We start from the raw sequence: 14,176 nt of genomic DNA, 5'->3' as shown, positions 1-14,176 counted from the left end.
AACATACCTGACATTTTGGGAGTTTTAGATGCCAGAACATAAAATAATATATATCATTATAATGTTGTGAAAATGTATTCACACAAAATGGGTTTTGTAGAATAAAGTGATATATGTCGTGAATTGATTAAAATTATTTTAACAGAAAAGAATTCACTCGGACACAAAAATATGCATGTCATGTCATTGATGTCAAGTACTGCTGTATATGAAGGGTGGAAGGCAGTTCTTTGTAATGGCATCATGGTGACAAACATTGAGGTTGTTAGTATATGGACTGAGCTATATGTTTAGTCCATATGTTTATATATTTCTTATATATTTGTATATTTGGATTCAAAGGAAAAATTAAACTGACATGAAATCTACATGCTTGTATTTGCATTCGTTGGGCAGCATACAGTATTACACCAGTGTAATCCTTTAATTTGTGTTGTGGGGGAACATGACAGTGCTGTGAATCTTTTATTTTCCCTTTCTACACAAACACACAGACAAAGCACTCCTTTTTCTACTCTACAGTATATGATCTGGTTGAGAGATCAGTATACTCTGTATATCCTCCTCTGGTGATAATGAAACATCCTCTCATAAGTTTCTTGAAAATGTAAATTAATCTTGTGGAAGCCATTCTTCATGTATAACTGACATGGATTTAAAGTACTTTTTTAAGACATGATCATCTTTTTAAAAGAGGGTTGTTTTCCATACATATCCAGTATTCATTTTGCTTCATTTGTCACTGTGGCATCATTGCACACCGTTTGCAACAACATTTAGTTTTGTACTGTAGATATACTTCCAGCCATATTTCCTGTTATTGTTAACACTGGTGTTGGTGTGTGTGACTGTGCAGCTTTTAGACCTGATGCACACACTGCACACCCGGGCTGCCAGCATCTACAGCTCCTGGGCAGAGGAGCAGCGCCATCTGGAGGCTGCAGGCAGGAAGATTGAGGCCGACTCCCAGACTCTGTGGACCAGTTGCTGGTGCCCGCTGCTGCAAGGTAGGCCCTTACCTCAACACACATCTAAAACAGCTCTTGGAAATTGTACCTTAATTAAGCTTATAATGATCATTTTATGATGAGACATTGTAACTTTTGATGCTGTACTACTTTGTAGTGTTTTATAGGGTTGGGCGATGTCTACAAAATTTCCATTGGACAATGTCCAAAGAAGGTTAAAGTCAAGGCCAGCTGGACTTAGTTGAATATTCTAGTATAAATTATGGAAAAAGACAAGGTCTGTGTCTTTTAGGTGACTTTATAAAACGTACTGCTGATGGAGAAAATGGAGTGGGGGGGGGGCAGAGGACAGAGAGAGGCGGGACAAGCCGGTGTGTTTACCTGAGGTGTAGGCCTCTTGTGTGTCTGAGTGTGGGGAGAAGAGAATTCTGAGGAAAGTGGGAAGCATATTTAAAATTTATAATAATAATGTTTGTGGTGATTAAGACCTGCTTTCACATGGCGATATTATGTGAAAAATTTATATTTTTTTTGCCAGGGGGCAGTGTTTTTACAATTTCGATGCCTGCTCAACGTCATGATGTTTGTCAGCCATCGCTGATGGCATCGTCTATCAGCCCAACCCTAGTGTTTTACTGAAGTGCATTATATTGGACAAAATACCAAAAATCTAATAATAATTTATTATTAATAACAGAATAATGCAGGTTCACTTTAGTAGTACAGTTGGGGTCCTTTCCTAAACACATTCCAGACCCTGTAAAGGCTTTACTTTTAGGTGCAGCTTTACTACACTGCACACTCTTTACCCATTCTAGTGCAAGCTTTTGGTTTGACAGTGAGCATATACAGTGCATCTTGAAAGTATTCACAGCCAATTCTCATAATGACAATGTGAAAAAAGTTTGTTTGAAATCTTTGCAAATGTGTTCAATATATAAAACGAAGAAAGCACTTGTACATAAGTATTCACAGCCATGACACTCAAAATTGAGTTCAGGTGCATCCTGTTTCCACTGATCATCCTTGAGATGTTTCTACAACTTGAATGGATTCCATCTGTGGTAAATTCAGTTGATTGGACATGATCCGGGACAGGATTGTATCAAGGCACAGATCTGGGGAAGGGTACAGAAAAATTTCTGCAGCATTGAAGGTCCCAATGAGCTCAGTGGCCTCCATCATCTGTAAATGGAAGAACTTCGGAACCACCAGGACTCTTACTAGAGCTGGCCGCCCGGACAAACTGAGCGATCGGGGGACCTCAGGGCCTTAGTCAGGGAGGTTACCAAGAACCCGATGGTCACTCTGATAGAGCTCCAGCATGTCTCTGTGGAGAGAGGAGAACCTTCCAGAAGAACAACCATCTCTGCAGCACTCCATGAATCAGGCCTGTATGGTAGAGTGGCCAGATGGACGCCCCTCCTTAGTAAAAGGCACATGATCTGCCCGCCTACAGTTTGCCAAAAGGCACCTAAAGGACTCTCCATCAGTCCATCAGAAACAAAATTCTCTGGTCTGATGAAACAAAGATTAAACTCCTGTGGCCTGAATGGCAAGCGTTGGAGTCTGGAGGATGTCTGGAGGAAATCAGGCACGACTCATCACCTGGTCAATACCATCCCTAAACTGAAGCATGGTGGTGGCAGCATCGTGCTGTGGGGATGTTGTTCAGCAGCAGGAAGTTAAGTTAATATACAGCCTATTACAATACATTTAACATTTAATCCCATAAATAAACGTGAAAAGAAAAAACTTTCAATAAATGTTATAATAAAAGAAAAATAAAATAAAAGTGCGTGAATAAATCCAAAATTGTAACCCTAACCCTGGGTTGTCAGTGCGCATGTGTAGGCGTAGCGTGTATGTGTGTAGTGACAGTGGAGGAACAGACGGCTGTAGAGACGGAGCCCCGGCTTCACCAGTTATGTGCCAAGTTGTCCCCACCTTGCCGGACATTCGGATAATTTACCACCACTAATGAACCACACAAAGAATATTATATTGTTTTTAAATTGCCGGCTACTTGAAATAGACCCGCAAGGAACCGCAACATGCATGCAGTTGTCGGCAGCACGGCATCCATGCAAAACGCTAACGGAAATTAAGTTACACTGACTAATGAATAGAGACTGCAGTGCTGCAGACTTCACAATTCTGATTCGACTATGTAAATCCTTAGTCGCAGTGATGTTTCCTGCCCGTTTCCTGACTCTGGAAATGTATAAGTCCTGAATGGAGGGCAGGTTGGCACCGATGATCTTTTCTGCAGTCCAGACTGTCCGTTGTAGTCTGCTCATGTCCTTTTTGGTGGCAGATCCAAACCAGACAGTGATGGACGTCCAGAGCACAGACTGGATGATGGCTGTGTAAAAGTGGATCAGCAGGGCGGGTTGAGCTTCCTGAGCTGGCACAGCTCCTCCTGAAGTCCACGGTCATCTCCACAGTTTTGTGCGTGTTAAGCCCCAGCCTCACCAGCTGACTCCTGTCAGTCAGGAAGGTTGTGATCCACTGACAGGTGGAGGCTGGCACAGTGAACTGAGTGAGTTTGGTGCTGAGGATGTCCGGGACGATGGTGTTGAACGCCAAACTGAAGTCCACGAACAGGATCCTTGCATATGTCCCTGGAGTGTCGAGGTGTCGCAGGATGTAATACAGTCCAAGTTGACTACACCGAACCTGATTGAACATCTCTGCAGAGATCTGAAAATGGCTGTGCACCGACGCTCCCCATCCAACCTGATGGAGCTTGTGAGGTCCCGCAAAGAAGAATGGGAGCAACTGCCCAAAAATAGGTGTGCCAAACTTGTAGCATCAGTTCTGTAATTGGTGCCAGTGGTTCTTCCAACAAATTATTGTGCAAAGGCTGTGAATACATAAGTGCTTTGCAAAGATTTCAAACAAACTTCTTTCGTGTTGTCATTACGGGGTATTGTTTGTAGAATTTTGAAAATAATGAATTTAATCTATTTTGGAATAATGCCGTTACATAACAAAATGTGGAAAAAGTGAAGCGCTAATATCTAATAGACTAGCAGTGATTGGGGAAGGATTATTTTATGTATTTTTATTTGTGCATTCTTACCTAGGTACATACCAACCATTCGATAGTAATTAAGAGCGAATAATCGAAGCTTGCCCCCCCCTTTGATGTGAATTGGAGCGTTGCGTTCACTGCTGTCGGCGGAGGTCAGGCGCGAAAAAAACCCTCAATAATCGAATCTCATAATTGAAAATCGAATGTGTACCCAACGGTTGAATATTCGGGTCCAGCCCTAATGTATAACCATGTTCATTTCATATTTCGGTAATGAACATTCAGCTTTCCACTAGGGGTGGGGGGAAAAAATCGATACAGCATAGTATCGTGATATTTGCCATGGCAATACTATATCGAGACACGGACACCGATTGCAGATGGGAGTTTTAACTTTTTGTTACTAGAATAATAAAATCTATTGCTTTTTTAGTCCACTAGAAAACTTAACAGGAACATATAGAGGACTGAAAAAGTGATATGAACAAACAGAGAAATGTATCTTTTTAGATAAATTTGACTTTAGGGACCTAATCGGAAATTGGAAAAAGGTAATAAATTGCAATATATCTCAATATATTTAAAATCACAATAAAATCGAATCGCAACATAAATATCGTGATAATATCGTATCGTGGGGCCTCTGGTGATTCCCACCCCTACTTTACACTTTTGATACACTGGAAAATCTTCAATAAAAAGATCTTTGTTAAAAAAAAAAAAGAATATCACTGTGGACTCACCTTTTGACCGATTTCAAAACCATTCGAAACACTGCTATCTAGAGAATGTGTGCGTCAATTTTGCTAGCAATTTGTCAAAGACTTGATATATAGATGTAAATTGATTTACTATCTTTAGAAAAATAAGTTCTTAATAGACCGTGGGTTGCATTGAGGCAAACCTTTGTCACACATCATTGGATGTGCCGAAAATTCAATAATTTCAGCAATCGAGGATGTACAGGCAATATTCTTTGATTTTTTTTTTTTGTGTTGGCAAAATTGTTGTAATAAGCCAAGTAAATTAACAAATTATTACCAAACTTAATGCATCAACTGAGTAGTGACCCTACATCATGCAAATCCATGCAGCCAATTCACCCTTCACTAAGCCGTGTGCTAATAGTGTTGATCCTTAATGTCGTTGTCCTTTGTCTCAATCGTCAGGTGATGGGGTGGTTCACTTTTACTCTAAGATCGGTAGCCTTTTTTTTTTTTCACGTCGGTTTGAGTCAGTTTGACAGCCTGAATATAACCTTCAAATGTATAATGCAAACTCTCCTGTCTGCTTCTTTCTGAAATCTCTCCAGGGAGTGCAGTTATAAACAGTGGCAGCACCACGATAAGTCCTACAGGCCCAACAGCTTGTCGGACTTAGAAACAGTAACAAAGGGTGGCATGGCTTCGCGAAGGGTCAAATTACTTGCTAGTACCGAGTTGGACCCTTCAGAACTGCCTTAATTCTTTGTGGCATACTTTAAATAAGGTGTTGGAAACATTCCTCAGAGACTTTGGTCCATATTGCCAATAGCTAATTGTCAATAGCTGCAGATTTGGCGACTACACATCGACAAATGATGCCAATCTCCCTTTCCACCACATCCCAAAGGTGCTCTATTGGGTTGAGATCTGATGACTGTGGAGGTCACTGGAGTTCAGTGAACTCATTGTCGTGTTCAAGAAACCAGTTTGAGATGATTTGAGCTCTGTGACATGGTGCATTATCCTGCTGGAAGTAGCCATCTGAAGATGGGTACGCTGTCTTGATAAAAGGGATGGACATGATCAGCAACAAGGCTGTCGCGTTTAAACAATGCTCAATTGATATTAAGGGTCCCAAAGAGTGCCAAGAAAACATCCCTCACACCATTACACCACCATGACCAGCCTGAACCGTTGATACAAGGCAGGATGGATCCATGCTTTCATGTTGTTTACACCAAATTCTGACCCTACCATCTGAATGTTGCAGCTAAAATTGAGACTCATCAGACCAGGCAATGTTTTTCCTATCTTCTATTGTCCAATTTTGGTGAGCCTGTGCGAATTGTAGCCTCAGATTCATGTTCTTGGCTGACACGAGTGGCACCCAGTGTGTGTGTTCAGAGATGATATTCTGCATACCTCGATTGTAACGATTGTATTTGAGTTACTGTTGTCTTTCTGTCTTCTCAAACCAGTCTGCCCATTCTACTCTGACCTCTGACGTCAACAAGATATTTTCGTCCACATAACTGTCGCTCACTGGATATTTTCTCTTATTCGGACCATTCTCTGCATGAAAATCCCAGTAGATCAGCAGCTTCTGAAATACTTAGTCTGCCACCAACAAGCATGCCACGTTCAAAGTCACTTAAATCCCCTTTCTTCCCCTTTCTGATGCTCAGTTTCAACTTCAGCAAGTTGTCTTGACCACATCTACATGATTGGCTGAATAGCTATTTGTATTAACAAGCAATTGGTTTAGATGTACCTAATAAAGTTGCCAATGAGTGAACATTTGTCACATTTGTGGCGCCCCCTAGTGACACAACATCCAGGACTGCTCAGCAAAGCTTGGACCTAACATATACCTCAGACCTACATATCGGACCTATAGCTTAAGCCAATTGTGATTTACAAATTGTTATGTAAATGGAACTTAAAGACAGGTTTAAAATGTTTAATTGCAGACCCATATAGAATATCAAAAGTACTTTTTCCTGGATTGGTCCAGATATACTATGTCAAATTTTCAATGCCGGTTGCTCAACAGATTTAGAAAAAATGGCTTTAAATATATCCAGATGCAAATGACACTGACTAACATGAAAAGAATTGTCTCGACCCACAGCATCTCCAGGGAAAATTTTGTTTCTGAGACTTACCATTCAAAAGTTATAGGCCAAACGTGAATTCCTTGTTATAGCACCACCGTCTGGCCAGTCTGTCTTCTCTTCTTACTCCATTCTTCATCCCACGTTGAATAACAGGCTTTAAGGCAGTTTGAATTTCCCCTATGGCTCATGACTAATATATGGTTGCCCCCTGCAGGCATTGCTTGGCTGTGCTGTGATGCCAGGCGACAGGTTCGTATGCAGGCCCTCACCTACCTCCAGAGGGCCCTGCTCGTTCACGATCTGCAGACACTTGACGCAGCTGAGTGGGAATCCTGCTTTAATAAGGTAAGAAAGAAGAGGAGAAGCTACATGTTTCCATTTACTATCAAATCCTCTAGCTGGTTATATTGCACAGAGCAGGATTGAGAACATCTGCAATTTCAGAACTTTGGTTCCTGTGTTCTTTTAAAATCAGCAATTTTCCTCAAAAATGAAAAAATCAAAGATTTCCAGAGCCCGCTGATATAGTGTGTGTGGTGTGTGTTTACAGGTGCTCTTCCCCCTGTTAACTAAGCTGCTTGACAACATCAGCCCAGCAGATGTGGGCGGTATGGAGGAGACCAGAATGAGAGCCTGCACACTCTTGTCAAAGGTTCAAAGCAACACACACCACAGCACACACTATAGGCAGCGAGAAAACATGTCAAATATATGTATAAGGAACAGTTTCACATCAGTAGATCATTTGGATGTTTTTCACAGTTTGATACATTTGGTATTTGACCATAGACACACGAAAGCTTGATATTTTGTAAATAGCCTTTCCATGAAAACCCAGGCAAAGATAGGCAAAATACATTAAAATCTATTTTGATACAAGATTCAAAATACATTTAAAAAATCGATTCAAGTAATAATCTTATTTTTTTTCTGTCAAAGTATTGTTTCATCTCACTGCTGGAGATGTTGACTGGCTGTTGCAGTGAGAAGAGTATCCCTACTGGATAGTAAGCTCTCGGGCAGGGTCCAAAGTGAGCACTCACCATACACTAGTAAAAAAATTATGTTGGCAAATAAAATAAATGAGGAACTACCTGCTTCAAAGAATCTGGTAGTTCATGCCAGTGACATGCCTCTTCAGCAAGCCTGGGCAAGTGAGTGGGAACACTGTCCAACTGGCAGTGTGTCAGTTTGAAAAAATACAGAACCAAAATATTTTGATAGAAAATACCAAACTATCTCTCTCAAGTTCAAATACAAATGACAAATTACTATTTTGTATTTTAAATGTTAGAACAGTATATTCATACATCAGAAACTTTGTTAGTCATATCTTAACAATGGAAAACCTGAGCCCTCAGAAGTCCCTAGTTCTACCCACTTACCTAAACCACTAATTTAGTAGTGAAAATGAAGGGGAAGTCATACTGTAGATTAATTAACCTGAAAGTATCTCTTTAAAGTTTAATTTAGAATAAGAAATTTGGATAATAGCTTTTAAATTGCCTTCAAAATAAATAGGTCAAACAAGACCTGTTTCAAGTCTGACTTGCCACTGCATATTGTCCTTGTTCCTTGTACTGCAACATGCGCCGTTGCATCTATTATAATACTGTATCAAGTGAAGTCCCTCCAGTCTTATATCTGAGCACTTGTGGTAGAAAAGAAAATGTTAATGTAGCAAACAGGAATAATAAGCAGTTGTTCCTACTAAGTGAGGTCACCTGCCAGCAGCTGTGGTGATTGTTTTCCATTTATCCAGGTTTTCCTCCAGCACCTCTCTCCTCTGCTGTCCCTGCCTACCTTTGCTGCCCTCTGGCTCACCATTTTGGATTTCATGGACAAGTACATGCATGCAGGATCCAGTGACTTACTGGTGAGGATGGTGACATAGCTGATGGTGGTAATACTAACAGACTTCTAGCTGACCAGCATTTATTTATATGTCCATATCAGTCTCCACCTAATATGATGCAAATACTGTGAGGAGCTTATCTGTAGGATCAGGTTCAGGGCGGACCCTGGAATGACTTGACAGGTTGATGTAAATGGAATATGGCTGCATTTCTACCTGTTTGTATCAGCCTTTCACACTCATCATGGACTCTGTATGTAATCTGTCCTGAAGAGGTCCTGACAGGCAAGACAGAACAAACGATTCTGGTGATCCATTCTCCAAGTCTGATCTTAGTAGTTCTCTCTCCTGGGTTTATGGCTTAAGAACAGGTGGAGGAAAAGGTTTTGGCAGGGAAATTCATTTTATGTTTGTTGTTGTAATACTCATTTTGGCCACAAGAGGCCAAAGTGCACAACTACCCCCGACTAAAAGCATTTTAACAAATAATTTCTCCTTCCACTCCAGACACAAGGTACATATATTGTGTAGCAGTTAACTCTGAGCGCCTGCCGTGGGTAAACAGCGCAGTTGTCAGAGCGGATTCCAGTCTGACTACGGGAATTTGTCCAAAAGTTGCAGCGCTGCTCCACCTCTCTCCTCCACTGTTCCCTGTAGCTCAGCAGCTGTCTGTCAGCCAGCGGAGATTTACTCCCTCCGCTCTGCCTGGTCCTCTCCAAACAACGCTCTGAAGCCATCTGCGATGTCCGGCCAATCTCAATCTCAATCTCAGTCTCAATCCCATGCAGAGTTGCATGACTCAGCGTCACGCAACTCTGCCTTTGAGTCGCCGGCAGCACTTCCTCTGCACCACCCAACAGGAAATTAGGTCCTCCAAAATAAACAAAGTTTCACCTGCCAAACCTTTTTCACATATGGAAACAGGTGAAGTGGAACTCTTAGAAAGATTATCCTGGAGAAACCTTTTTTTTCACCTGTTCTTAAGTCCCAGAAACAGGAGAGAAACCCTGAGATCAGACTTAGAAAATGGATGACCAGAATTATTTTTCTCTTGCCTTGTGAGGTCTGGGCCTGATTGGCTTCCTGGCCTTGCTAATGTCCTGCCTCTGCATTTATATGTGTAGCTGGAAGCAATCCCTGAGTCTCTGAAGAACATGCTGCTGGTGATGGACACAGCGGGGATCTTCCACAGCGCGGACTCCAGGACAGGATACTCAGACTTGTGGGAAATCACCTGGGAACGAATTGTCTGCTTCCTGCCTCACCTGAGGGATGAGCTATTCAAACAGACCGTCATAACAGGTACGCAGCAGACCTGCGGTGGGTGAGGAATATCACTGAACGGTCTAGACATCACAAAGTTGGTCTGAAGAGATGAACGGCTCGATGTAATGACATGGCAACGTGTGTATTAGTTTGTTGTGGTACCAGGACCTTGACGCTGGTGTTTCTCATAAATCATCCTTGTTTTTAGATCCAGTGCCCAGTCCTTCAGCAGAGACCGGGCAGTCTGCACCACCAGCAAGCCAGCCTCTATCCCCTCAGTTGGGTCCACCACCTACCCAGCCGTCCTCCCCAGTCCCAATAAGCCCTGCAGAGACACAGACCCCCAGCAGGCCAGCATCACCCGAGGAGCCCCAGCCAGCCAGTGCCAAAGGTACAAAACCTGAAGGTTCCCTGTCTCAGCACATGGAAGAAACATTTAGACTACAACACGAGACCAAACATGTTAACCACATATCAAGGTCTTAAGTGCAATGTATACTTCTGCGTAGCCTCTGCGTAGCCCCGTAGCCTACGCCGTCGCCTGACGTACACCTCCTCAAAAATGTAACTACACATCGAGTCGACGCAGACCGTAAGCTCTGTGATTGGTCGGCTGGGTAGCCTCGCAATGCCTCCGAGCGGACCGGAAGTACCCTGCGCTTTGAAGTAACTTTTAGTAGCGGTAACACAGTGAATCAATATATTTGACCGTCGCAACCCGAGTGAAATGACTCGTTTCATTATCAGAATGTGGTCCATTCGGTCGGTAACATTTGAAAAGCCTACACCAGCCGCACGTATACAATTTTACCCCCATTTACATTAGCGGAGGGCTAAACCGTAAGTTAGCCTGCTCAGCCGGCAAAAGTCAACACAGTGGACGCTGTAGCGCTACTGCCGACTAGCGTTTGGGGGTGTAATTGCAGAATGACGGACAGACCTACGCACAAGTATAAATGGGCCTTTAGCCAGCTGCTTGGGTTCCAGTCTTACCGCCCTTTGCTGCACGTTATCTCTCAAACATACAATATAATAAAATATTCTTATATAGAAGAATTTTTACTGACCCTAGTAAAAATTTTAAAAAATTCTTCTTTTTGGAATATACATAATAACGTGTAATTCACAGATAGATCCTTTCAGTTTCAGTCCTACAGCTGCACATCTGGCTTTTGATCAGCCCAAAAGGACTCCATTACTCAGTGACCTCCACTGGCTACCCGTGGCCTCCAGAATCAGGTTCAAGTCACTAATGCTTGCATACAGAGTGACTACTGGGTCTGCACCCATCTACTTAAACTCAATAATACAAGTTTACGTTCCTTCTCGGCCACTACGCTTCTCCAACGAACGCCGCCTGGTTCTGCCATCCCTTCACACAAAGTAATCCCAGTCCCGGCTGTTCTCACCTGTGACACCACGATGGTGGAACGAGCTACCACATGCCATCAGAGCAGGGGCGTCCCTCTCTAACTTCAAGAAGCTCTTGAAAACTCATCTCTTCCGAGAACACTTCCTCTTATAACACCTCTAACTCCTAACATCTAACATGCACTTCCTGTGCTCTTCTTCTTCCATCCCCTACAATGATCTTGTATTGATTGCACTTTTTGTTAACTCTTACTTCCTTCCCTAGGTATTTACCCCATTGCTGATAATGTAATGTGAATATCCTGAAGTCCACGGTCATCTCCACAGTTTTGAGCGTGTTAAGCTCCTGGTTGTTCTGGTCGCACCAGAGAGCCTGTTAATTATACATTATGGTCCCAATACGAGAGCACACAGTGTGGACCACACTGTGAAAATGCAATTTACATCAAATGACGATTATAAAACAGAGCTTACTTCCTGTTGCCTGTGTTTGGCGCTCTCACTATAACTGAATATTGGCATGTAGATGTGTTCAGGGCGGGACCGTTATTAAGCATGTCGTTTGGTAAAGATTTGAGCATGTACAGTGAAGTTGCAACTTCCTGTTTCATGACGAATCATTGATTTTCAACGCCACGGGCACACTTAGTGTATGACCTGTGTCTTTTCTGTCATACCTACCACTAGATCATCACTGACAATGTCCTGGAAAAGTCCTGGAAAATGATCTCTAAAAAAGAGTGGGAACCCTGTAATAGGGTTAAAGTTGTGTTTAGTAGCCACCCACATGTGGCGTCTCATTAGATAACTGGATCGAGTGGTGGGGGAAATAAAATCCCTTTTAAACTCGCCCACAGGATCTTCTGTCTGTGAGGCAGCGATGGACTGAAAAGCAGGGCAGGGATGCCCTCCAGTGGCTCTGCTGAGTATGTGACCATGAAGACTACACATCAGTTTAATTTGGTGTCTCTGCGTGTTTTCACTGTAGCTCTGTCTTTACTAAGACTGATGATGTACATGGGCAGCGGTTCAGCTGAGTTCATGTGAACACTTTGCTGCTGGTTAAGGCCTGATGCTGGGAAGTTACAGATCAGTCTGCAGATTAGTGGAGAGGCCCTTAGTTAAAGAAACCACGTTCATATATCAGAACTGCATCCCATACTCCTTATACTTCATAATACAATATATAATATAAAGTTATCTGTGTAGTCTGACAAGATTTAACTCCACTTACTAGCTGTTTTTGCTTCTAACCACACAGTCTTCCTCAGCAGACTGTGCAGTTGTTAAGTTGTACAGCAAATACTATAGCCATATCCATGGCCTAAGTTTATTTATTAAACTTCTGAGGTGCACATATGCTCAAACAATACCACGATCCTCTACAACTGGTTTAGCAGGGACCTTCACACACAGGACAGCCATCTGCACGTCTGATAATACTCTTCATTCTTTAAACATGTTAGTGGCATTCAATGATAGCCCGTTATTTAATACCCTCATATCAGTTAACAGCTGTGAAATAAAGCAGTAGTATGGGCTGATATTTGTCAGTACAATCTGAATTTGAATATTTTAGATCTGAATTTGAATTGCTCAACTTGAAAATCTGAATAGCATAATTTGAAACTGAATTTGAGGCTCACTAAAAATTCAACTCTTTATGTATGTTCACTTTCAGTTTTCTCAATTTAAATTCACTTCTGTCATTTCAATTTCAATCCCCAAGATTCAGTTTCAAGGTCAAAGACACTTCAAGGTCCTTCAGGAAGAGCAATCGAGTACAGATAAAGCCTGCATTCTCTCAAACAGCCAGCAGGGGGCAACTCCCACTGCAAAAAGCCGCCCGGTTCCATCAGAAATAATGGCAAAATGAGCTTCTTTCTTCATATTCTTCTGTCTTGTTTTTACTAGTTTGATAAATTAGAGTTCAGACCTGAAAGATCTCGCTGTTTTACAGTACTGTTCTGTTGCCTTGTCCCGTTATAGAGTGAACAGTGAAAAGTCACGGACCTGGACTGATATGTCTGTTTTGTTGTTATCCCTGTGTTTCCAGGATCAGACCCGTCATCTCCGGCCCCACCCTCAGTCCGCCCCATGCCGGTGCCGTTAACAGCGTCCCCTGCTCAGACTGCCTCCCCCCTGAGCCAGTCCCCCTTTATCCTGCAGCCCCTCGCCTCTCCCCTGCAGGTTGGAGTCCCGCCGATGTCTCTGCCAATCATCCTAAACCCCGCCCTAATTGAGGCCACGTCCCCTGTACCGCTGCTTCCCAGTCCCAGACCTACAAGCCCCTCTGATGAGGTCAAGTAAAAGGATTCATGCTACTGTCCCCCCCCCCCACCCCCCACCCCCCCACATAAACACACACACACACACACACACTCTGTCAGCTTTCTAGACCACCACCCTTGAACAACTGGACACAAAAGAGGTCAACTTCAAGTACAAGAGCTGCTGGATACCAGGTTTTTGAAATGACGTAAATGTATGAGAAGAAGTTAGACATGACTCCTCAGTTCTACCACATTTGATTTAAAGGAAGAATCCCACAACTTACATTGAAGCTTGCATTGTGCCATGTTTTAGTATATTTTTATTCCTTATGGAGACAATGTAACGTCATGTCCAGATATCTGGGAACAGGAAATGCAGGACCAAAGTGCAACTTCCATTCCCAGCACCGAGCTCCTGCTCCCTTTGTTGCTGGGGGGAGGATTTGGATGTTTAGGCAACCTGGGGAGAGTTGATGTTGTACTGCACATGGTAAACACTTGACTGGCTGATCCCAGTACTTTTTAAACTCAATGGATTATATGTATTTTAGACAAATTCAATGAAATAAAAATTCTGATTAAGTA

General features: G+C 42.6%; 1 protein-coding gene across 5 annotated transcripts in view; it reads left to right on the top strand.

Annotated features, from left to right (window-relative positions):
• The window catches only part of gbf1 (golgi brefeldin A resistant guanine nucleotide exchange factor 1), a 129,532-nt gene extending 115,356 nt beyond the window's left edge, over positions 1 to 14,176 (top strand). For all 5 annotated transcript variants that reach the window (XM_046070373.1, XM_046070374.1, XM_046070370.1 and 2 more), the window contains 7 exons: positions 857 to 1,007; positions 7,041 to 7,171; positions 7,377 to 7,478; positions 8,589 to 8,702; positions 9,806 to 9,983; positions 10,156 to 10,338; positions 13,375 to 14,176. In XM_046070373.1, the coding sequence (XP_045926329.1) occupies positions 857 to 1,007; positions 7,041 to 7,171; positions 7,377 to 7,478; positions 8,589 to 8,702; positions 9,806 to 9,983; positions 10,156 to 10,338; positions 13,375 to 13,628 (1,113 nt within the window). In that variant the 3' untranslated portion in view covers positions 13,629 to 14,176. The remainder of the gene's footprint in view (positions 1 to 856; positions 1,008 to 7,040; positions 7,172 to 7,376; positions 7,479 to 8,588; positions 8,703 to 9,805; positions 9,984 to 10,155; positions 10,339 to 13,374) is intronic.

Source organism: Micropterus dolomieu, linkage group LG15 (genome assembly GCF_021292245.1).
Source record: "Micropterus dolomieu isolate WLL.071019.BEF.003 ecotype Adirondacks linkage group LG15, ASM2129224v1, whole genome shotgun sequence".
In the NCBI taxonomy this organism is placed as follows: Eukaryota; Metazoa; Chordata; class Actinopteri; order Centrarchiformes; family Centrarchidae; genus Micropterus; species Micropterus dolomieu.
This window is presented reverse-complemented; position numbering and strand designations above follow the sequence as displayed.